General features: G+C 38.4%; 1 protein-coding gene across 2 annotated transcripts in view; it reads left to right on the top strand.

Moving 5' to 3' along the window:
- Positions 1–17,884, top strand: part of map2k5 (mitogen-activated protein kinase kinase 5) — a 59,402-nt gene extending 41,518 nt beyond the window's left edge. For both annotated transcript variants that reach the window (XM_080054060.1, XM_080054061.1), the window contains exons 21-22: positions 576–621; positions 14,960–17,884. In XM_080054060.1, the coding sequence (XP_079910186.1) occupies positions 576–621; positions 14,960–15,064 (151 nt within the window). In that variant the 3' untranslated portion in view covers positions 15,065–17,884. The remainder of the gene's footprint in view (positions 1–575; positions 622–14,959) is intronic.
- The last annotated feature ends 7,646 nt before the right edge of the window (positions 17,885–25,530 follow it).

The raw sequence follows: 25,530 nt of genomic DNA on the forward strand, positions 1-25,530 counted from the left end.
TGTGTGTGTGTGTGTGTGTGTGTGTGTGTGTGTGTGTGTGTGTGTGTGTGTGTGTGTGTGTGTGTGTGTGTGTGTGTGTGTGTGTGTGTGTGTGTGTGTGTGTGTGTGTGTGTGTGTGTGTGTGTGTGTGTGTGTGTGTGTGTGTGTGTGTGTGTGTGTGTGTGTGTGTGTGTGTGTGTGTGTGTGTGTGACACAGATGTTGCTTATCCCCCATGTCTGCTTTATTTACTCAAACTAGGCACCTTTATTTATTATCAGGACAGGCTCAAATACTGGTAATCTACACTGTCTGGGTGCATGGTTAATACTATCAACTCCCGGACTATTCTTAGACAGTCATAGCCCTGTCATTTTGATACATAAACGAGTAACATGCCAGATTTCCCCAATTTAGGTTGTTTGGTCTTATTGTGCTCATGAGTTGGAAGAAATAGATAAAATTATTCTATTTGAAATACATGTGCTGTGTTGTTTGTCCACAGTGTTTTTTGTCTATCAAGCCCTCTGTTGCAGTTTATTTGCGCAACACAGTATGAATAGTGTCTGGATATAAACACCTTTTTTTTTTTTTTCAGTATGCGACGACAACCCAAAGAGAGGCCTGCTCCTAATAACCTCATGGTAAGTTAAATAAATCCTTCTATCAAATGATTCCAAGGGAATAACTGTACAAAGCGTTATCATATTTCTTTATTCCAAATATCCAAAGAAAGATTTAATGAGACAATGTTTCTATCGCTGTAGTTTAAGTATACAATTGTATTTCTTGCACTAATTGAGGTGTATTGGGTCTAGGACCCTTAAAGTTGGCATTGCTGTGTTGCTTCAGTAATTCAGTAATGACATTTTTGCTTGCAATGAAAGAGTGTTAGAGGTCAGCAAGAAACAACCTTGAGGTAGGATTAAAACCTACTTCAGCAGTAATTTGTTTAATTCACTGCATTTAAACCAACCTTAATGAATCGGGTCGAGCTGAACAGCCAAAAAATTCAATTTAGCAAAACATTTCATTTTATAGCCTCCAAAAGATTTGAGCAAAAGACAAAGGTAATTTATTTTTAAGTGTGTTTTTCAAGTGTGTCAACACTCAACACCATGTAGACTACTAATTTTAATAGCTTATTGTTCAGAACCTAATTAATTTTCACTGTTTGCTGTCACCAAAGTCACCTCGTGTCTCAAATGCAAGTTAGATACATGGGGAAGACATCATTGAGTCTTTAACATATTACTATTTACCTTTTTTGATAGCCTCTCTGGCTGGTTGGTAGTTTGGTTGGACCTCATCTTCCAACGTTTGTCCTTCTGTTCATATGAAACAGTGAGGTTTTTGACAGAGTGAATGGATAAAAGCAAGGACTGGATACCGTTATTAGGCATTAAGTCATCTACAGGGCCATAGCCTGTGTTTGCTTCCAAGTAAACCCTGAGTACAAGGCAATTGTTTTATACCCATTCACAAGTGCATGCTTATCATTTGCTTGTGCTATTTGACAGATATGTCAGCAATTGTACAATGTTTAATTTCTCTTGACCATTACATTCTGAAGCATCTCTGAGGACATAAGTCTCTGGAAGTACTGCACTGGTCTTTGTAGTATGCGGTTGAAAGCAGTCTTAAAATCTTTAATGATAATGTCGTTTCATCATTTATTTGATTTATTTCTACATTCTGCCTTCACTGTGTTGTACTAGTTATACACTGTCGCTGCTCATGCTTTCTGTCTGCCTGATTCTCACCTGGGCCGCAGCAGTTTTCAGACACTGCCTTTTAAGAGTTGCAACATGCTCTGGTCCCTGTGTTAGGACCAAGGACAGCGACAGTTGGGTCCACAGAGAGGAGGCTAGACGTGTTGTGTTGTGGGCATGGAGGGCTGGAGGGTGTAAATGCAGAGCTGCTAACAGATTGTATGTTCTCAGTCTCACACCACAAAGGAGAGGAGTAAAGAGAAACGCTGTCTAGACACTCACTGGGAATTCTTGCCTCCAGACAAAAGTTTTTTATTTTTTTAGTTCTACATCCTCTTGGCTTTAGTCTGGCTGAATGGCCGATTCACACATCTTAGAAGAATATGAACATCAAAAAGACTGAATGAGGAGCTTTTGTCAGAGTGTTTTTGGGTTTTCTTTTGCCCTTCGTGACTTGGTTTCAAAACCAAAGGCACCCATGCAAGTTTTCTTTCGCACTTATTGAGTATTGAGCAAAGTTTTTTTGAGTAGGCTTGTTTTATTCCTGCCATGCAGAACACACTTGCATGCATATGAAGACAAATCTGAAGATGGTTCACTCTTCAGAAGTTTCTTAGTGAGTCTTGGTATCATACTTTTTTGTGTTTTGTCTTCTTAATATTATTATTTGTTGTGAAGCATTACCATTACTTAACACTTGCATAACTATATTAAGCTGCCTTTTTAACTACTCGCTGCTTCGCTTTGATTTTGAAAAACGGCCATCGTAGGTCACATGGAGGCATTTTCATGTCTTCTCCTGTCAGTTTGTTTTCTTTCCTTCACTCTCTTCCACATTCCTTCCCTGCTCCACTTATTTCACATTCATTGGGATCCCTGGGCCATTTTTTTATTTTTTGCAGTTCTCTCTCTCCTCCAGTTTCCTCTCCATCCCTCTTGTCTTTCCTTACATAGATTTTTGTCCTCCTGTAGGCCTCCTTTCAATTCTTCGTCTTCCTTCCACGATGAACTGAGGTATAAGGTCGCGTATGCCTGCCTGTGTGGCACCAGCCTGCTGATTATCTTTCTCTCTCTCTCCTTGTTCCTTCTTTCCTCCCTGCCTCTCATTCTACCTCCCCATTCCCCCAGCCTCCTGAGTACATTAAAACTCTTTACCTATTCTATCTGTATGTTAATGCACCAAGCCACAGCTCCCCCTTTTCTCCTCTCCCTCTGCTGTGCAGAAAGTGCCACCATTTGCTGGAAGATAATGTGGGGAAATCACACAATAGTGTAGACACTGAGCGAATAATGTTGTTTTATGACCGTACAAACTCACCTAGCTGCTCTAGTTTGCTCATTAGGTTCCCGCATGTTGTTGTTCTAATCATGGGTATAGCTTTTATTGACGTTATTTTCACTAGGATTTTATCCTATTAGGCGTTTAAAGGGATGCTGTAGGATTGCCCTTGGTTCTGTGCCTGGCGCTTTAAACAGTAAGCTACACCTTCCTATACTGGATGCTTTGCTCATTATATTGATATGTTATCCTATTCAGTTAAATTTTTCTTTTAAAAGGGGGGAAAAAGCCTTTTTCTCAAATTAATATCATGTCCCAATAGTGCTAGCAAAAGAATAAAGAGAATGGTAACAGAAGTAGCATGAAAGGATCCCCATTTAATGATACATTTGTGCACAACAGCAGGAGATTCTAAACATCAATGCAAAAGCACATGTGTCTGCACTTTTCAACCATGAGGAATGATATGGTTTTCTCTGAATTTTTTAAATGTCATTTTCTATATATAGCTTCTTTATATTCTAAAACCTGTAGATACAGCAGGCCCAACTGTATGTCTTGTAGTGGTTCTCTTATATACACAAAATCAAGCCAGTTTTTTTAGATCTAGTACGTCAAACACCAACAAACAGTGAAACCAGTCTTTGTTTATGTGTGTTGGCACAATATGAGCAAAACATGACAGACTTGTACAATAAAATAAAAATATGTACCACTCTACTGTCCTACTAGTGCTCAAAACTCCAACTGAATTAAAACAAGCACCACATTTTCACCACATTCTACTACACAAAGACCATTCACCAAAAACACGACTTAAAATCAAATTGCAATATCTGTCAGAAAAATCGCAATTAGATGTTTTCCCCAAATCATACTGCCCTATAACTAATTGCATGATGAGCCATCAGAAAAGAAAGTGAGTGTCGCTTTCTCTCCTCATACTGATGCATCTTTCATTGTGGAAACCCTATCCTGTCATCATATGCTAATGACGTCGGTCAGTTGAGAAGACTTTCCATTGGCCCGTTCCCAGGACGTTAGATGCAGGTTCTTGGTGATGACCTGTCCTGTCTAAGGTTTTTCTTGCTTCCGTTCATTCTCCTCCCCCTTCTCCTTCAATACAATTTTTGGTCTTTGTGCATCACTTATTGTCTTATTCATTAAGCTTTAGAGCAAGGAAGACAGAAAATGTGTGTTTGTTACCCATTATATGTACTCTCATGTTACTTAATTTGTTGAACCAGATAATTTTTATATATATATATATATATATATACACACACACACACACACACACACACACACACACACACACACACACACTCACTCTCACTCTCACCGGCCACTTTATTAGGTACAGCATTTCATTTTCTTGTTAACACATATAACTAATCAGCCAATCACATGTCAGCAACTCGATGCATTTAGGCATGTAGACCTGGACGGGACAACTTATTGAGGTTGAAACCGAGCAACAGAATGGGGAAGGAAGGGGTTTTAAGTGACTTTGAACCTGGCAATGTTGAGGTTGCCAGGAGGGCTGGTCTGAGTATTTCAGAAACTGCTGATCTACCGGGATTTTCACTCTAAACCATCTCTAGGGCTTACAGAGAATGGTCCGAAAAAGAAAAATATCCAGTGAGTGGCATTTGTGTGGACGTAAAATGCCTTGTTGAAGTCAGAGGACAGTGGAGGATGGGCATACTGGTTCGAGATGATAGAAAGGCAACAGTAACTCAAATAACCACTCATTACAACCAGGGTATGCAGAATACCATCTCTGAACGCAAAACACGTCCAACCTTGAAGCAGATGGGCGACAGCAACAGAAGACCCCACCGGTTGCCACTCCTGTCAGCTAAAAACAGGAAAATGATGCTACAATTCTCACAGAATCACCAATATTGGACAATAGAAGATTGAAAAATCATGCTTGGTCTGATGAGTCTCGATTTCAGTTGAGACATTTAGATGGCAGGTTCAGAATTTGGCGTAAACAACATGAAAGTATGGATCCATCCTGCCATGCACCATCAAGCATGCCATGTTCAAAGTCACCTAAACCCCCTTTTTCCCCATTCTGATGCTTGGTTTGACTTCAGTACATTGTCTTGACCACGTCTACATGCCTAAATGCATTAAATTGCTGCCATGTGATTGGCTTATTAGCTTTTTGTTTTTATACAATCATATGAAAAAGTTTGGGAACCCCTCTCAGCCGGCATTATAATTGACTCTGCTTTCACAAAAAAAATATAAAAGTGGTATGTCTTTAATTTACCAGGAACAGCTAAGTACTGGGATGTTTTCCAAACAAAGATTTTTTGAAAAGCAGTATTTGGTTGTATGAAATAAAATAAAATGTGAAAAACTGGCTGTGCAAAAATATGGGTACCCTTGTGGTTTTGTTGATTTTAATGCCTGTAACAGCATGTAAAACTGATTATTTTAAACACAAAGTTGGTTGGTTTATGTTGTTAAGCCTTGAACCTCATAGAATTGTCTGTTTAATCATGAGAAAATGTATTTTAGGTGCCTAAATGCAAGTTGCACTTCTCTTTGACTCTCTGCTGAAGTGAGACAGAATGGGATCATCAAAACAGCTCCCAAAAGATCTTAAAAACAAAGATTATTCATTGTCATGGTTTAGGGGAAGGCTACAAGAAGCTTTCCCAAAGGTTTCAATTGTCAATTTCTACTGTAAGGAACGTTGTCAGGGAATGGAAGGACACAGTCACAGTTGCAGTTAAACCCAGGTCTAGCAGACCAAGATCACCTCCAAAGACCTGCAAGAACATCTGGCTGCAGATTGTGTATCTGTACATGGTTCTACAATTCAGTGCAATTTGCACCAAAACATCTGTATGGCCGGGTGATGAGAAGGAAGCCCTTTCTGCGCCCACGCCACAGATACAGTTGCATGGAGTATGCAAAAGCTCATTTAGACAAGCCAGCTTCATATTGGAAGAAAATGCTTTGGACTGATGAGACACAAATTAAGTTATTTGGTCTTTATAAAAAGCAAATGTTTTGGTGCAAATTGCGCTGAATTATTGAACGATGTACAGATGCACCATCTGCAGCCAGATGTTCTTGCAGGCCTTTGGAGGTGATCTGTGGGTTGTGTGCAACCATTCTCACAATCCTCCACCTATGCCGCTCCTGTTTTTTTCTTGGTCTTCCCTGCCTGGGTTTAACTGCCACTATGTCTGTGTCCTTCCATTTCCTGACAACGTTCCCTACAGTCAAAATTGACAATTGAAACCTTTGGGAAAGCTTCTTGTAGCCTTCCCCTAAACCATGACAATGAATAATCTTTGTTTTTAAGATCTTTTGGGAGCTGTTTTGATGATCCCATTCTGTCTCACTTCAGCAGAGAGTCAAAGAGAAGTGCAACTTGCATTTAGGCACCTAAAATAAATTTTCTCATGATTAAACAGACAATTCTATGAGGTTCAAGGCTTAACAACATAATCCAACCAACTTTGTGTTTAAAGTCATCAGTTTTACATGCTGTTACAGGCATTAAAATCAACAAAACCACAAGGGTACCCATATTTTTGCACAGCCAGTTTTTCACATTTTATTTTATTTCATACAACCAAATACTGCTTTTCAAAAAATCTTTGTTTGGAAAACATCCCAGTACTTAACTGTTCCTGGTAAATTAAAGACATACCAGTTTTATATTTTTTTTGTGAAAGCAGAGTCAATTATAATGCCGGCTGAGAGGGGTTCCCAAACTTTTTCATATGACTGTAAGCCATTGAACAGGTGTACCTAATAAAGTGGCCGGTGAGTGTGTATATATATATATATATATATATATATATATATATATATATATATATATATGTATATGTATACATATATATATATATATATATGTATATGTATACATAGCCTACTATATATATATATATATATATATATATATATATATATATATATATATATATATATATATATATATATATATATATATATATATATATATATATATATATATATATATATATATATATATATGTATATATATATATATATATATATATATGTATATATATATATGTGTGTGTTTGTTTTAGCATGTGTTGTTTTTTTTCTATGAGAGGGGAAAAAAGACAGAAGTGATTATCACACACCCCCACATTCTTTGATTGTGATTTGATGGACATTTTATTTCTCCCTCCCCCCTTCCGTGTGTCCCCCGTCCCCAGCCAGCAGCCTTCACTCAGCCTTTTAGCACCCTTGTCAATGCAGTCCTCCTATTCTGCTTTTTCTATTCATAGGCACACACGCACACAAAATTTGTAGCCCCCTTTCAACCCTTGAGACACCAGATGAGCCCCTCCGTTTTTCACAAAGGAACCCCTCCTGTGTCTGACTGTCCACAAATTTAGTTTCGACTTAAACACAAAACACACACACACACACAAAAATACACCCACACACACACCCCCACACACACACACACACATACACAGATAGAAGCTTATTAGCATTAAGTTGAGACCACTGCTAGCGCCACAACCAAAAACTTAATATCTGTTATTACGAACCAATTCTGTCCCCATAAACCGTGTCTACATAGTAATCACCTTTTATCAAACATTCCATTCATTTTGATTAATTGATCTTATCAAACAACATATATAAATCAATTTACCACAAGGACAAAATGTTCTCTCATCAATGTAGATTAAGTTGTTTTACAAAAGCAGAACATTTCTTTTGGATTTTCTTTTGTTTGTTCATTGATATGTTTTACCGCAAAACTCCTGTGCAAGCAACTGAAAACAAACACCTTACTTATCCTTTATTCCTCATTTTTGAGACCGATGTGATGGCAGGAGATGAGGCATGCAGTGGTTGACAGGGTGACGCCAAAAAATATGGCATACATACAGTGCTTATAGAAAGCCATCATACCCTTTTGAAATAAGCGCTTTTTTTGTCCTACAGTCTGAAAGGAAGATACATAAAATCAATTTTTTTACTGCTTTAATTACACAGTTTTACTTTCAGCATTCACTTTGTCCCCACAACATTTCTGAAAATTAAGTTAAAAAAAAATGTAAAATAGAACTGCACATTCTCAGGTCTAAACATTACCTTCCAGATCACACACCAAGTTACAGTTTCAATCAAACTTATTCGACACCCATTGCAAATTGGCAAACATTTACAAACATTTAGCTGTTTGGAATAAACAAATAAAACAAGAAAAAATCCAATAGTTCAACATAACTAATATCACAAGTGGTCCATTTTTGATGTCTTATGCAGTTTCAAAATGATTCAACCTCTTCACGACACGTGTTTCAATACTTGGTTGATCACCCTTTTCCTTGTATGACCTGCTGCAAACGTACTACTTAACTCACCAGCTTCTGGCATCAGTCCTGAGGAATCTTAGCCCATTTCTAACGGGCAATGGCCTCCAGTTCACATAAATTATTTGGTTTCCCTGCTCCAACAGCCTTCTTCAAATCCCACGACAGATTTTCAATGGGATTTAAAGTCAGTTGACTGTGATAGTCACTGTAGAATCTTCCAGGACTTCTTCTGAAAACAAGCCTTGTTGGACGTTGAGGTATGCTTGGGTTCATTGTCCTGTTGAACCTGTGGTCCAATGACTACAAAGCTTCAGCTTCCTCAAAGACTTTAGTATGCGTCTTATTGCCCAAACTGAAACCTCAGTGCCTACTGCTACCAATTCTTGCTGCATGTCTTTTGCGGTCACTTGAGGGGTTTTTGACGATCTGCCTCTTCAGGAATCTGGTGAAAGCTGTTAAAAGTGTCCTCTTTCTGCCTTTTCCGGGTAGTGTAGCCACATTTCCTTTACATATGAACTTGTGAACTATGCTTCCAACTGTGTCTATACTAGGAACAGTCAATGCCTTTGCTATCTTTTTGTATCATTATTCCTTGATTTTGCAATGATCTCTTCTATTAGCTTTATTTGACAATTCTTTTGATTGAGCCATTTTTAACATGCAGTCAAATGTCACTGTCTAAGTATTTAAAATCAGCAGAGAGATTTGAAAATAGCATTAGAGGATTTGATCAGTAAATTATTGTAACACTCCTAAGATAAGTTTCCCTACATTCCCTGCGTACTAAGACCGACCAAAAAACACACACTTACTTTTAATCCATACACACACCAACCATTGCCAGCCAGTTTCCAGAGGGAGCTAGTGATTAGCATGCAAATATATAAAGACCTAGTTATCCTATCTACCTCTTCACCCTTCTCACTGCCTCTCTCACATACACACTGACAAACACACCACATTTTTTCCAACACTTTTCTAATGAGGTGATGACCAGACTCTTGTTATAATTGCCTCAAACTACTTTTAATTTCTTCTGAGCATATTAATCATACATAGAGTTATTTAAAATGGCATAAATTAATCTTAGATTAAACAGACCCATCAATGGTTTCAAACAATTACACTGTTAGGTAGAATTTCCCCTGGGTTTAGGCCATTTCTATTTGAGCAGGTGATTATCCCATTTTGATGTGGTCAGTCTGTGATTAATGTAACTTTTAAATTAGTCCTTGCCCCATCTCACCTGTCCAGATTCTACTACAACATAGTCACAACACCTTTAATGTCCTGACTAAGGGGGAGTGGTTATTCAATCTGTATTAATAACTGTTGCATACTGGTTTCGTTCATTGACATGTATTCATTTCATTATTAGGTAATTATGCTTGTGCCTGAGACAGACATAGGATATACTTTGTATCTGTGTTTGTGTGTGTCTGCTCTAAAGGAGCACTCTTGAGGCAGCATATGTCTTGATTTTTGATTTTTTTTTTGATTTGATTTAGTTTATTTCAGACATCCACATACAAAACAAAATGAAAAGCATGGAAATACAATAAATATGCCTGAAAAGGAGCAGGAAGAAGTATACACTTTTATGTCCAATATAATAAGACTGTAGATAAGTGTGAAGCATTGTTTGTACCTTTGTCCAGTTTCATTCTTAACTGTGGAAACTTGAGTTGACGAATAATTTCAACACAAGGTCCATTTAGTGGCCTTTCTGTTCTGGAGCTTCTTTTTTTGTACTGTAATTTTGTTTAGTTTGACTTTCTTCCTTGCCTACTATCCTCTTACTGTATGCTTTCTTTTGTTCTTACCTTTTATTCATTTAAAATGAAGTATACATGCCTAATTTCAATCAGGTTGCAATGTTCATGTGTTTGGTGGTGGAAGGATACATTTAGAGAGAGAATCATTAGGCTAGAGCCACAACTTCAGACAAAAAAATGTTTTAGGCATATGTTGGTATTTGAGGTATGACAGGCCAAGCACCTTCATCCAGGTCAAATTCCAGTAGATGTCTCTGGCCTGGCAGGGTTAATATCTGGAGCAGAGGTGGAGAACTGGAGTTTCAAAAACATCACTCAGGACTTCCTCCTTTTTTATTTCTGTATCACACCCTCTCTACTGAGGCAAGGAAGGATGATGGATGAGATGGGTAATCAGCACATAGGGGCACCCAGGAGCGTCCACTCCACCAGTATCATAGAGACACATACACACATATTCACACTGATATGAGAGTAATTAACCTCAGACTGGTTTAACCCCAGCTGCCCATTAGAAGGACAACAGGATTGATGGGGCTCCCCCCAGTCCTTCACAATCTCCAAAGTTTATGCAGGATTAGAGCACATTGGAATTTGTTAACTATTTTTCTTTGAAATATAAACCAGCGCTAGGCTAAACATGTGGAGATTTAACTGTAACAGTCAGAAGTGACTTTAGTGAGCAAAGAAAGACTAGAAGTCAAATAGAAGACAGAATTGATTTACGTAGGTTTTATAACTCACAAATGTATTGACTGTCTTCACCCTGAATGTGACTTTGTTTTCATATACTGTACATATATTTCAGCTTAAACTATTTCTCAGTGTAACCACAAATAGACTAGAAGGATCCCAGGAGGATGAAAGGGGACTGTCACCTGCAGTCAGTCCGTCCTACTTTCTTACTAATCGTACATTGTCTGCACCAGTTTGAGTGTTGCTGGGGGGTATTTAACTGTGTGCTACCACAGAGAGAACAGCTGAAAACATCACAATACACTTTGAATTCACTCTGCGTTAAAACTGAGTAAAACTAGTTAGCCGCTGGAATAGTGGGACATGGTTTTCATATTGGCAATGTTGGCCCTGTGAAACCAGTCCCAGTAAAATCATCATAAATGGTTTATTTCCATTAAATATGTAGGTTGTGGTTCTGTAGGAAGTACGATTTAAAACGTGTACCGTACTTTTCGGACTATAAGCCGCGACTTTTTCCCAATTTTTCGACCCTGTTATTACACAGCACAGTATATGTTCTGTAGCTACTAGGGATGGGCATTAGTAATCGAGTACTCGAGTACTCCTCGTTTCAAATGAACTCGATTGGTGGATGAGGAAAATCGTTTTTTGTTTTTTTTAGTGTTTGTAGCCTTTAGGCCGGCCGGCGGGCCGCCCCTATTTTAAAATGTTATAAACGTGTACAAAACGGCACAAAACAGATAAAATAAAGTTTAACAAAATTAAATATTTTTATGCAAGTGCAATAAACTGAGCGTTGTGTCAAAAAGCAACTGCAAATAACTGCCACCTCCGTGCCACCGCAGCGCAGCCTGTGTTCTCCACAGCACCGCGGAGCTGAACACGGTCTCTCCTTTCTCCAGAACATTGTCAGGAATATAACTGTCCAATTATTTCAAAGCAGATGATACAATTACGTTTATAAAAAGAGGAGATGACACCTGTTACTCTCAGTTAGTAATGAGTAGCCTAGACTCCAGGTGAGCATGCAAGGTGCTCTCCACTTGGAAAGAAAAGTAAAGAAGAAGCAAGGCTTACTTCAGGCACATTCGCTCCGAGCCAACAACAGTTAAAGAGGACTTATGATACTTTTCGACTTTTATGACCTATAAACGTTGTTATAATGATTTATAGTCATGTTTAACCATACTAGAGTATCAAATAATTACGTACATGCATTTCGACGTATTCCCTGCTGACCGTCTGGGGTGGCTATGCAGAGCACTAAACACTATGGCAGCCGGTCGAGAAACAACTTGTTCAAATTTCCGGGTACTTTCTGTCACGCTCGGGTAGTTTCTGTCATGTTTCCATGTATGGTAATGCTGCTCAGGCAAGCTCCGGCTGCATGCCCCCACCTTCCTGAAAATCTCCCGCTGCTGGAAGGAAGGTAACCAATCACAACGGAGTGGGGTTTGCAGCAGGGGGGGAGGGGCGGAGAAGCTCAAAGCAGTGTGTAGAAAGAGACTGCTGTGCTCGCTAGGGTAAGAGGAAGAGTTTCCCGAAAATCTACATAGTTTTTTGTGATGTGATTCGTGTCAGGTTGCTCTATAGCAGTTTTTAACAAGAAATTAAGACCAGAAAAGTAGTATAATAGGATCTCTTTAAGAAGCCTTCAATAGGGAATATGGAGGTAAGATTCAAAAACCGACCGGTGTAACGTTCCGTTAATGAGGAATTAGTCGCGGTAATTATTCACGGACACGGAGTGAGCATTACGCGGTTGGATATACAACTATCTGCTTTGGTGAGTTATTTATATGTATTTAAATTGTAGGGCAATAATTTAATATTATTTGCTGCCCTTCTTATTTTAAATGGTGACTTAGGCTATTTTTTTGTTACAACTACAGCCCATGCTTTTTTCTCTTTTTTTCTCCCCAACGCAGACCTACTCGATCGGATTAAATTGTGGCCCGTCTATTTAATTACTTTCAGTGAGGAAAATGTGTTTTAAACTTGTGGGAATAAATCCTTAATATCATATGGCAACTGTGACTGTTTGACAATAAGCATTGAGCGCTTTATTGCGGTGAACCGTTGTTCTGCAGATAGATGCGTTGCGTTCTAAAAATAGAAAAAAGTTTAACGAGGAATCGATTGATTGCATTGAATGCAAGCGATCACACGAGTAGTGAAAACACTCGTGCCCATCCCTAGTAGCTATTGCACTAAATGGTAACACTTGAATACGTTATGCAAATATGCAACTTGTTTGTTGAAATGTTAATAAATGGGAGATTCCTCAAGCAGCCATCTCTTTCCCGACAATCCCCTCTGTGTACGAATTCTTACATATGGTAATTAAACATTATAACACCTGCGGCTTATAGTGCGGAAAATACGGTAGTATGACTTAAGACAACACACACGATTAAAGATCTCCTATTATACTACTTTTCTGGTCTTAATTTCTTGTTAAAAACTGCTATAGAGCAACCTGACACGAATCACATCACAAAAAACCATGTAGATTTTCGGGAAACTCTTCCTCTCATCTGAGCTTCTCCGCCCCCTCCCCCCTCCTGCAAACCCCACTCCGTTGTGATTGGTTACCTTCCTTCCGAAACACTTTCAGAAGCGTGCGGGGAGATTTGAGAGCAGGAACGTGGGGGCATGGCCGGAGCTTGCCTGAGCAGCATTACCATACATGGAAACATTCGCTTTTGTGACGAAAAGAATATCCGGAAATTCTGAACCGATTTGAACACGTGATTTCTCGACCGGCTGCCCTAGTGTTTAGTGCTCTGCACAGCCACCCCAGACGGTCAGCAGGGAATACGTCTAAATGCATGTACGTCATTATTTGATAAGCTAGTATGGTTAAACATGACTATAAATCATTATAACAACGTTTATAGGTCATAAAAGTCAAAAAGTATCATAGGTCCTCTTTAATAAATAAAATGCTCTGTGGCTCCCCCAGATTGAGTTAGAAGTGAACTCCTATTAACATTGCGAGTCTCTTGCTGTTAAGGACAGATCAGTGTTGACAAGTTCATTTAAACTGGCTGACCACAGAGTTGTTTAATCTAATTGGACATCTAGACGCCACTAATAAAAATTCATGGTACAACCTGGTGCCCTCTCACCTCTGACCCCCGTGACCTCTGGCTGTGGTCGGGAAAGACCCCCAGATGAGGCTGGTGATTGGGACGGGTGTCATTGAGATATCACATGTGACGTCTCTGTTTCTGTCCTGCAGCAGTAACAAGTGAACAAAGTCTAATAAAACAGAGACGTGTTGTGTGTCTGGTTTTCAAAAGCGCAATCGTTAGGCATTATTGAAGAAAAGTTGGTTGAAAATCTCAAAAATTATACTCAGTTTTCCTGAGCTAATTTAAAATGGTTGACAAAGATGGTCAGTGTAACTGCTATTGCTACCTATTTGAAATCTATTATTTATTAGAATGCTCATTTTACAGCCTGTGATGATTCATATGGATCATTAAACTCCAAAGATATGTCCTTCAAATCCCCAAACAAACCATTACTTAAACGTTTTGCATTTAAAACCAAATCTGTTGGACATAAATATTTAAGGGAATTGCATGATGTTCCTGTTTAGTTTATTTGTATTTTATTATTATTTCTTGATTCGTGATTTAGAATAATTATACACGTAGAACTAAACCACGCACTCCCCATAAAGGTGTAATAATGTTTGTGGCTCCAATCTGTTTCATCATAAAACCAATATTGCAGAATAGGTATAATAATTTTTTTGATAGCTGTTGGAATATATTTTTCTTTTGTTTTTATGAGAAAGCACATTAATAGTGTTTTTGCAGCCACTTGAGTCCACCTTTTCCAGAGATGAACATTATTCTGAAGGTCATATGTATGGAATTAGATTAGTTGCAGCAGATAACCTATGTACTAGTACAAAAATGTGTTTTTGAAGTATGATATTTAATTGTCAAATGAAAAGTATCCTTTGTCTGGATATGTCTCAGAAAGTTCAGTCTTACCTTATTAATTCATTTAAATATATATTCTTTAATTCAGCTCAATATTGGTAAAAGCGCAAAACACCAATTTTGTTCTATACGTGTATTTTTTTATATATATAAAAAAATAACTCACACCGAGTTATTTGAATAATAATGTCTATTTCTTACTCTCTTATTTTTTAGGAACATGCATTCATCGTACAGTTTAACGATGGCAATGCGGAGGTGGTGTCCATGTGGGTTTGTCGCTGTCTGGAAGAGAGACGATCTCAGCAGGGACACGTCTGACTGTACGCCAATGATGGACCCGGACATTTGATCATCCCAAAGCTCGAACACTTATCAAAGCGTCAGGGTCAAGTACGTCCATACGCACTGTGCAAGTGACTTAATGTACATGGACAAAAATCACTAGATGTTGAATTACATTAAGTGAGTAATTCTCGCTGGAAGTATTTCTGCGTCGTATGCCATGACATTGAGGAGCGCACATCCTTTGAACTCTGCATCTGAATCTCTGCATCCAAAACTTGCAGAGAGATCTGCACTTTCTTTCCAACGTTAGTCTCCATCCGCTGCTTGCTTTGTCCCCTCGGTTTATGGTGTATACAGAAATGTAGTGAGCACCACGGTCTGATGGAAGAATAGAAATGATTTAAAGGATCATAATCAATTCAAAACGTTTGGAGGATAAGACTACAAGAGTTGTGCTCTGTTTCAATTATGGTATCTCAAATAACCGTCTTGTGCTTTACTGTTGACAGCCCTCGAGTGAATGTTAAGGTTTTTGCCTGTGAGTAACAGCCCATGTTTGTGCCTGTTTTTTTTCCAGCGGTGTAATGTATTACCTCAGCAGACTTAGGTTGTCACTTTCATAGACCTACTCCTTGTTTTTAATACCTAGATTAGAACATTTGCATCCAGTTATTCCCCCGTCTTGAGGTTGGGTTACAAACTTCATACAAAGTTGTAGTTGTTTATATGAACAACAAGCCTGCAGTATCATTGAGATCGAAGCAGCTCTGCAGTGTCACAGAGTGGAATGAAATATTGACATGCATCTTTTTTTGGTTGTCAAGCTTACCGACCAAACAATTTATTGTTCACACTGATGGGGAGGAAAAACAAGGTTCCTCAACGTTTTAGCCAGTTTTTAGTTTCAGTTTTTAGCTCGTTGCACATCGTTTATTTCCATTTGTGCAGACACGGCCGACGTTGAATAAACTGCCCGAGAGGAAATTGTGCTGAAGAAGTTTTCCCACTTTCATTCCGAAGCTATTTGTTTTTCTTTAGAGAGATAAATGTAACAAACCAAAACTCTTCCTCCTTTTCTTTTAATTTCAAGTCATTGTTTTATTCACTTTCTCACCAGTAAATCCTTATTTGAGCGATAAAGGTCATGTCCTAACTAAAACTTCTGTTATTTTATTGCTTTGCCTAATGAGATCAGTTGATACAGTACTGTACAGGGAAAACATTATTGTTATGCACTTAGCACCAAAGGGCATTGATTCCCCAAATGGCAAATTATATGGATTAATTTTGACTGACTGAGGCAAAGAATGGGTTATGTGGCTAAAATGAATTGTTGAAGTGCAATTATATGCCAGAACTTCCACAAAGGCACAGTAAATACAGCCTTCAGTGATATGATGTGTGCAGTGTTGTGAGGATAGCTGGAAATGAATGTAAAAGCAGTACATCATATCAACAGAAAAGGCGTAAAGCAACAGTTTACTATAAATATGATGAGTTGCTTCTTACACAGTACAGATTTCCATGTGCTTTTCTCTTTAACATTGGGGAAACACAAGTTTTGTACATTTAAATCACTGCCCTTGGACATTTGTTGCTTGTAGAAAAATTTAACATGGTTAATGGTTAATTTATAATTTGGGACTTTTTGTTGTTTTTACACAACCATGCCTACAGTAGGTCTGTTTTAATGTTCTCAATTTGTATTGCCAAGCATCTTATTACCAGAATGGGCTATTCATTTAGCATTTAGGCAACAATTCACTTTCCTTTAGAAGTGACCCTACTTTGGGCTGGAAATGGAAGAAATACTGTATCTTTGGAGAAATCCTAAGCTGTGTCCAAAATATGACAGTTCACCATGAAAGTGACATATGGTCATGGCATTACAGTCTATAGGGTGGAGTTTGGAAACGGCGCCTAAATCTGCTGCTAATTACTTAAATTAGTTTAACTGGTTACGATGTGTGGGGGGGGGGGGACTTCTCACAGTGCCTTCAACTGGTTGTGCTCAGAACTCACTGAGACACACTTTCTCAGTCAATTTGATATGTGATCCCAGACGACATTAAAATATTATCTTATTGAATCCTTATCCATATCCAACAGCCCATTGTTGTTATGTTGCTTAACACAGAGCACTGTGTTTGTGTTTGTTAATGGAAACCAGTGAACTGCACAACCAGTAGAAGTGCTTTGCATTGTGTCATGATCCCTCCACATCATCAGTGCCATTATTTGCTTCAGAAACGTGGAAATGAGGCACAGCCTTTTATTTTGATGTACATCAATATACTTCAATTTAAACATTAATATTAATCTGTCAATAGGTGGATAGAACTCAACATGGATCTTTTCAAACTGTGAATAGAATATGTACTCTGCATTATACACCATATATATTGTAAATTATATTCATATGTCACCTTACATTAAGTTGGCCTTAAATGTAACTGAAGCTATCGATACTGAGCAGTCTAGTGAGATTAGAAGCTCACAATGAATAGGCTACAAATGTTGATGTATTCTTGAAACTCAAATGAAACCAAAAAGAAAGAAAAACATTTCATGATGCAGAACAGGTGTACTCAAGGCATCGTTGACTCGTGACTTGTGATATTTAAACATTGCACCTGCAGTAGTGGTGAGCATATTTATTTTTATTTTTTTACGTTTCAGCCTGCTTTTAACAGAGATCACCTCTTGTGACTCTTGCCATGTTATTATTCCTGCTTTAAAACACAAAGCGTTTTGTCAGTGATGGGACTCAGCAGAAATATAAGTGCTGTGATGTTACTGGATGATTATGGCCTTTTTCTGTAATTACCTGTGTTGGCACATATTCCAACCAAAATGCACATGTACAATAAAGAAGACTATTGAACCATAATTTTTTTGATTTTGTGTTGGTCACTTAACATTTCAGCTTTCAAAGCAAACTGCAACAAACATTTTTCTGTATCTTGAGTGTGCATAAACACACTCAAACCTTGTGGAAAGCCTTCCCAGAAGAGTTGAAGCTGTTATAGCTGCAAAGGCTGGATGGACGTCATATTAAACCCTATGGATTAAGAATGGGTTGTCACTTGCGACAACCCAACCTTGTACATATGCAAGTCAAGGCAGGTGACGGAATACTTTTGGCAATATAGAGTGTATATACCTGTATATGGTAGACTAGTAACACCTGTCAATTTAACTGAACTGCAAAACAAACGGAAGCCTCTAAAATGTATCAAGCTAGTTTTAGCTTGGTTTATCAAATAAACTGGCAGAGTAAAGTACATACAGCCAGCTTAATGGTGTTTTTTATATATTAAATAACAGATGTTTGTTTATCAATTACACATTTTTATTTTCCGGTAATCAATTGTTAAAACAAATAAAACAAATTATTTGCCAACTTTTGTATGTTCTCCCAAGTGAAGAATGGTGGTAGGAAATGGTCTGCAAATCACTAGATGTAATGTTTGGGTTGGCCTTTACCAGAAAGGCCTTTTCTTGTGGCGCTTGTGGATATTTTTGAAGGAAGTCCACTTCTAGGCAGACGTTCAGTCTTAAAGCTTAATGCTTAAGAATTAATAATGGTTAAACTCAATAAAATTCTAAAAGGCTCAATGGGTTCATATACTTTCAAGCAGCACTGTATATAGTTTGACATTTGCATGAATTGGCATAGAATGACCCAAACCTGTTAGCACCTTGCTGTCCCGAGTTCAATTACAATTTGCATTTCATAATTAATCTTAGTCAACCTTTAATTTAATTAACGTCAGCCTTATTCTTGTTTATTAATTTGTTCATTAACCTGTCATAAGTGGTTCAAAGTACACATATATATAGTCCCGTTAGAAGACGATTTCCCATTTAAAAGCATCAAGGGCGCCCAGTGTTTTCTCTTTCCACAGGTTCACTTGAGTAGGTGTGTTACTATTAACTCTGTACATGACTGAACATGAATCCCTCCCAAACCTTCAGCACCTGATGTTGAACTCCAGTACATCTCAAAAGGTAAGTGCATACATATTTACCATCAGTTAGATGAGTACAGTATATGAAAGGAGCTAAAGTAAAAGAGCGAAAAACAGAACTTCAACCTCTAAAACATGGTTTACTTGCAGTCCATTCATTTAACCAAACCCTCCATTCATTCATCCCCTAAACTGCTTTAAAATGACCCTGATAATGTCCTGATGATGATTCATTCTTAAAGGTTTTTATAATTAATTTTGGGAATTCCACAGCTACCAAAATACGCCAGGTAAATACACAATTTAAAGTCTTATGTAAAAAAAGAAAAGAAAATGAAGATTGATTTATGTGGCTAATCAAAAAACTATGGAGAGTAATATTGATTAATGTGTTCTTAAAACAGCTGCTAAGTAAAATTAATAGATCGGGTGAAAAACAATATTTGATTAAAACTGGCTTCCTGAGTTGACAAGAAAATCAGCTCTAAACAACCAAATTCTGTTTGTTACAGAGAGGTCTTGTGGTTAATTACTGCATTTTACTCTCAAATCTCTCTTCTCTTTTGTCATGAGCATTGAGCAGTTGCAATTTTAAAAATATCAGGTGAATGGCTCCAAATGATTTTCTATAGCTGTCACTATAAAATCAAATTAACAAATCTCGTATTTTGTCCTGACCTCTTTGGGCTTCCATACAGAGTGCTGGCCTTCACAGCTTTATTGTGTTACTTACTGTTAGCGATACTTTGTTATTCAATCATCCAAGTCATTTATACAAGTTTCGATTTGACTGCTGCTTCACATGTTTTTACGGTAAGATTGATTTGACCATTGTGCAGCTTTGTGGAACACAGAAAAGCTGTGAAGGCCTTTTCAGGACCCTGACACACACCTAAGTAACATTGAACCAGTCAGTTCTGCTCTGTATTGTATGCATTATCAATGTTTTAAAAGGGCGCCTCAGAAAGCAGAAGGACAAAAGTTTGGATTGCAAAGCTCCTTCTATACTTATATGATCATACAGAAGTGAATGCCTCGCTTTATTTGATCTTTAAATGAAAGCCGGGTCAAGAAAAAAGATTTTTTGATTGAGGTTACCTTCGCTGATTCTCCTCCTGTGACAGATACTTTACCTGCTATTTGACCCCTTTCATGCTGCAATGTGCACACCAATAATTCTTCTGAGGGACACCAAAGGAGATGATACAACGGATACACAATATGAGCCAGAATACCGCTTGTCCTTGTATTTCTTTTTCCTTCCTTTTTTTAAATGACAAGAATCTCCTGTGGGTAAGGTAACGGTCTCTATACTGTTTGAACCTTGAGCCACCAACGTCCCAGAAAAGTGTTTGAGAAAGTTTATTAGAGGTTGGGAAGTTCAGGGTCGACTCCATAGTGCACAGCGAACACTTCAGTGAGGCTGCAGCCAGGCAGGAAATCATTTAGCTTTTGTCACATTTACTGTATCCTAAAAAGAAAAAAAAATACAACGTTGCACACACACTGCCTGATCAATAAGATGGTTGTCTTAAAGTATCGACCTATAAGATGCTGCATGTTGCCAAGAAAAGCCTCTTCAAAGGTTGGTAAGGCACTTCCAAGCTCTTTAAGATCGAATGTTTTTAAAGCCGTTTAAACTGACAATATTTAAGGGTGGAGTCAGCTATTCTGGAGAATGCTTGTTGTTCAAATATGTTTTGTCAAAATCAGTGAATATCTCTTTATGATCCGCTACCTGTACGTACTGTGTGTGCGCATGTTGTTAGCTACGGACCGGTGGTCACCTTTTTGTTTAAATACCCTTTGTTTACAAATCCATTTAGCAAGCCTAGGCTGTGTATTAATACCAGCTTTTCTTTCAGCGCACACACAGCACAGACAGGTAGCAGGTCATGAGGAGATATTCACTGATTTTGAAAAATGTATTTTGTCAGCAAGTTGTCTCCAGAATCACTGACTCCACCTTTGAGTCTCACATTTGGTGTGTTTATCTTAAAATGCTGAGGATTCCTTGCTGATAATTTGTCTTACATGCAATCTGAACTGTATGCTACTACCAGAGAACCTGAACAAGTAACATGTTGTAAAAGCTGCTGTGTTATGTTTCTTTGCATCACAGGTCCTTCTTGCTGTGAATGTCAGCAAACAAGTAGCACACTTTGAAAAGGAATACAATCGGTTAATTAGCAACAAAAACTTTTACAATTGCTTTATTGCTTTACCAAGAAAGGACATAGCCTAATATTGATCCAAATGGGAGCAAAACCCCTCAGGGAAGCAAAATGCTTACATCAGCATGTTAACATGCTCGAAGTGACTATGTTAACATCCTGGTGTTATTATGTAGCCTACCATGCTAGCATTGTGTTATTAGCATTTAAAAACAAAGTACAGCTTAGGCTGATGGGAATGTCGTTAGTTTTGAGGGTTATTTCTTTGGTCAAAAATGTAAATGTTGACCTGATGGATAAAAACTCAGAAAATTACAATTATTAATGTGCAGAACATTAATGTCTGCAGCCAATGTCATGGCAATCCAACTGGTAGTTCATAAATTACGCTAAAAAAACGTAGGCCTTGGGGGCTCCCGTAGCTCAATGGGCAGGGCGTCCCCCCGGGCCAAGGCCCCGCAGCAGACCCGGGTCAGTTCTCTGCTTGTCCTCTCCTCTTTGCCCCATTTCAACTCTGTCTCTCCAATCTGTCTAATACAGCAAAAATGCCCCCCCAAAAAATGTAGGCCTATACTTGTTGCCCAGCAAACGTTTGTTTTCAACTAAAGTCGTGTGGCCTTTATTCTGTCCTTAGATCGTTTTGAATCATTGCGAGTAAGGTGTGGACTTCATCACTCCAACTCCGATGATGCACAGCAATGTATAGCCAATCACAAACCGGTGAGTGTCCTATAAACCGTTTGAGTGCACTCCTTTGTTTCTTTTCTAAGGATGGACATTTCAGTGTTTTAGTTGGTTCAACAGTTCCATCCAAATTTAAATATCTCAACAACTGTTGGATGGATCGCTTTGATTATGGTCCTCAATGGATGAATCCTTAAGACTTTGGTGGTTCCTACACGTCTCCTACACCAGGGCATGTGAGAAGGTTACTGTTTGAAATGTTAACTTTGCCTTTAATGTGGGCCAACACAAGGTTTGTAGCAAAGGCTGATAACACTCAGAATCTGATATTAGGCTTGTTTTGTTTTTTTCTTTGTACGTTCTCCTTTAACCCTAGAACACTAACCTCGGGGGATTTTATCTAACGTTAGTGTTCTATGTTAAAAGCTATAGTGAATGGCTTCTGTCGCCCCCATGAGGAATTCTGAGTAATTACAACAACACTGTCATGCGCATCTACACGAGGAATGCCTTTGGTGATTGGGCATGTATTTTATACCTTCTGCTGTACATCCAGGTTTTTTCTTAGCAGTAGAATCAACAACTGAAACATTTCGCGGGTGATTCTCAAGCTCCTGTGCCAGTGTCGGGCGACACCAGTTTGTAAATGCTGCCATACTGAAACATACAGAGAGAGTTTTGTGGAGCTGATATATAGGCTTAATCAACTTTGTGTAAACTCATTTGGTGATGGCTTGGATGTAACTGACATTCATTTGTATGAAAAAGTTACACACTATAGCTTTAACTATGCCCATTGTGTGGGTAAAACATTACATGAGGTTTGTAGCAAAGGCTGATAACACTCAGTAGCTGAAATTAAATTAGGTTTGTTTAAGTTTTTTCTTTGTAGTTTACCTTCTCCTTTAAGATGAAGGATTCATTTTGTCATTGCTTTCTTAACCCGACTGAGTGCATTAGCCAGTAGGGTGAAAGCACAATACAATACAGAAGAAATTAATTTTAACACTGAAATGAATTGAACAGCCACGAATTTGGTGTTTTTAGCCAACTGCAGTTGAATATTTGGGCTGGGTGTGAGTCAGAAGCGCCTCAGTATGTAAAAGCTCTTGTTGTGTCAGGTGCCCATTTAGCTCATTGCATTAAGTCAAGACGTCGTGTTACATGATAGAGCTGACATGATAAGTTGACTGCCGATCACGCGAGTTGATTTAAATAAACTGCGGCCCTGCTGGGAACAGAGATAATGATCAGTCAGTCCAGCAGCTGACATGTGTTGTGACAGCCGCTGCCTGCCGCAAAGTGGCATGTACATTGTGGCATCAGATGATCTATGGCAGTGCTTGGCGTTGACCTATAGTGATAATATGTCTGGGATGAGAATGTGGATGCTGTGTGATCTCATCTGGCGGTCCTCTCCCCGGGATATTGACCACGCTTTGTTTGGAGATGCGTCTTCATTTTCTGGCAGCCCGGGACCTTCATTTTCCCAAATTCCCACCGAGCTGCGTCTGCGCTTTGTATCGGCCGATGACCTTTTTTCCAGAGCAGTCGGACTTGATTAGCACATCAGGGGCGGGACAATGAGTGGCCACCCCTGTACACAGCTATTACCCAGATCCCTTTATCAATGTCCTGTAATTAAAATGTCACCCTTTAATTTTCGAGCCGTCCCTTTCCTCTCGGCGGAATCTTTACTTCCAATAAAAAAAAAAGTGCAATCGAAGTGCTCTTTTCACTGAGAAGGAAAAAAACTAAAAAAAGGATACAGAGAAAGCGTTTATGTGAGCCGAGCAGCGAGGGATCAATATGCGCTTTAGTCCAAGAGGAGGATTGATTGATCTCTAAAATGGGATTTATAGGGGTCATGGTTTTAAAGGGTGCTGATACAACTGTTAATTATAAAACATTTGTCCTCAATTGCTGCTGTTATTACACCTGTCTTGATTGAGGCGGGCTAGATTTATCTTTTTAACATCATATGACAAAATGCTCGTGTTGGGGATGTGAACCCAGGAAAATATGATCGCGCTTCAGCACATTCATATATTCACACACACAACTGCTTGTTTTATAGTTCTAGTTGATGTTTTGGATACGCCTACCTTTTGTTTCCTGCAGTGAACGTTTACGAAAAAGCCCTTAGGCAAATTGTCCCCATTATCTATTATCCACATGTTTAAATTGTACAATAATTTGTATAATAATGTATGAGATAAGAGTATTGAACATGAAGTTGTTGATGAGCAATAATAAATCAAATAGACATTCATATGAAGGATCTGAAGTTATATCATCCCTTAAAGCACGATATCTGCATTTAAACAACGCAGCTATATTTGAGGACATATTAATGATAACATAAAATGTGTGTAAGTGAAGCAAGGTTATAACAGCATTGAAAAGAATAGGCAAATACAACGTAAAACTTAACACAATAAAAACATGTCTTAATAATGTAGGTATGTAATTATTAGGAATAAATCTGGAGCACAGCCCACAAAATAAAAATACTTAAAGTCTCATTAAGGAACAATGAGGACTTCCCACCTGATGTAGCCTATTTAGTAATATATTTTAATCTTTTAAATGTTTTTTTTAATAATAGAAAACTGTCTCTCTGGACATGTCTGCACATGTGCACACATTCCCCCATGGCAAAATAAAATGTAAATCAAACGCCTTTTAAACCTTGTTTCCAAAGAAGAATGAACAAACTGCCTTGTTAAATAATCCATCAGGTCTGGGTTCACCTGGTGAGCTGGGACTCCTAATGACCTAAACCTGAAGCGCATAAATGTTTCAGGTTAGAAGGTTTGTTTAAACAATTGGGCGCATATCAATGAGGCCCGGGTAATTTGTATCCAACGGTAATAATAAAGAGCTCGCCTAAAATTACCGCTGAAATGTCTAATTAAAAACTCCTCGCTGCTGATCCAGCCACGTCAGCTCACGTTTCCCCCGGAATATGCAGCGACAATAGGCTGCATTCAAGTCGGCGGTCTAAATAATTAAAAAGAAAGGAATAATTACAGTATACAATTGTAATTATTGGCGGGGGCTGCAGGGGAAGCCTCTGCATGGTGAAAGAGGAGAGGATGCGCTTAGGATCAGGTTCAGATGCATCAATATTGCAGGGAGGTAAAACTGGCGAGCTCAGGCTGCACACAAGGCTGATGATGCTTCACACACACTCTATACACTCCCCTAACACACACTTTATAACCTCCCCTAAATAACGCACACATAAACTCCCTCACACACACTCCAGTATGTTCGGGTTAGTTTACCTGCTGCAGTGACACGTGTGGTTATTATCATAGAGACATAAACTGTCCAAAATCTTACCTGACCATTTGTTTGGTTTCTCTTGTCTGTTTTTTTTTTCATTTTCTAAAATACCTATTTGGTTGTTTATGTATTCAGGGTAACTTACTGTCCATGAAGAGCATAACTCCTGAGCTAATTCTTAAGATCATGTAAGGACACTTATGGTTGTATTGTTATTTTCCTGTATTGTATCTCTTAGCCCTCCTCTTCCCTTCCCCAAGTGGATTCTGTCCACATATAAATAAGAACGTATTATTCTTAATGCCTGTTGAAGTACAGGTGAAACAAATACATTGTCAACAAATTCCTTGAGCAGACCAAAAACAACAGTGATCTACTA

Source organism: Ammodytes marinus, assembly GCF_949987685.1.
Source record: "Ammodytes marinus genome assembly, chromosome: 1".
Taxonomy (NCBI): Eukaryota; Metazoa; Chordata; class Actinopteri; order Uranoscopiformes; family Ammodytidae; genus Ammodytes; species Ammodytes marinus.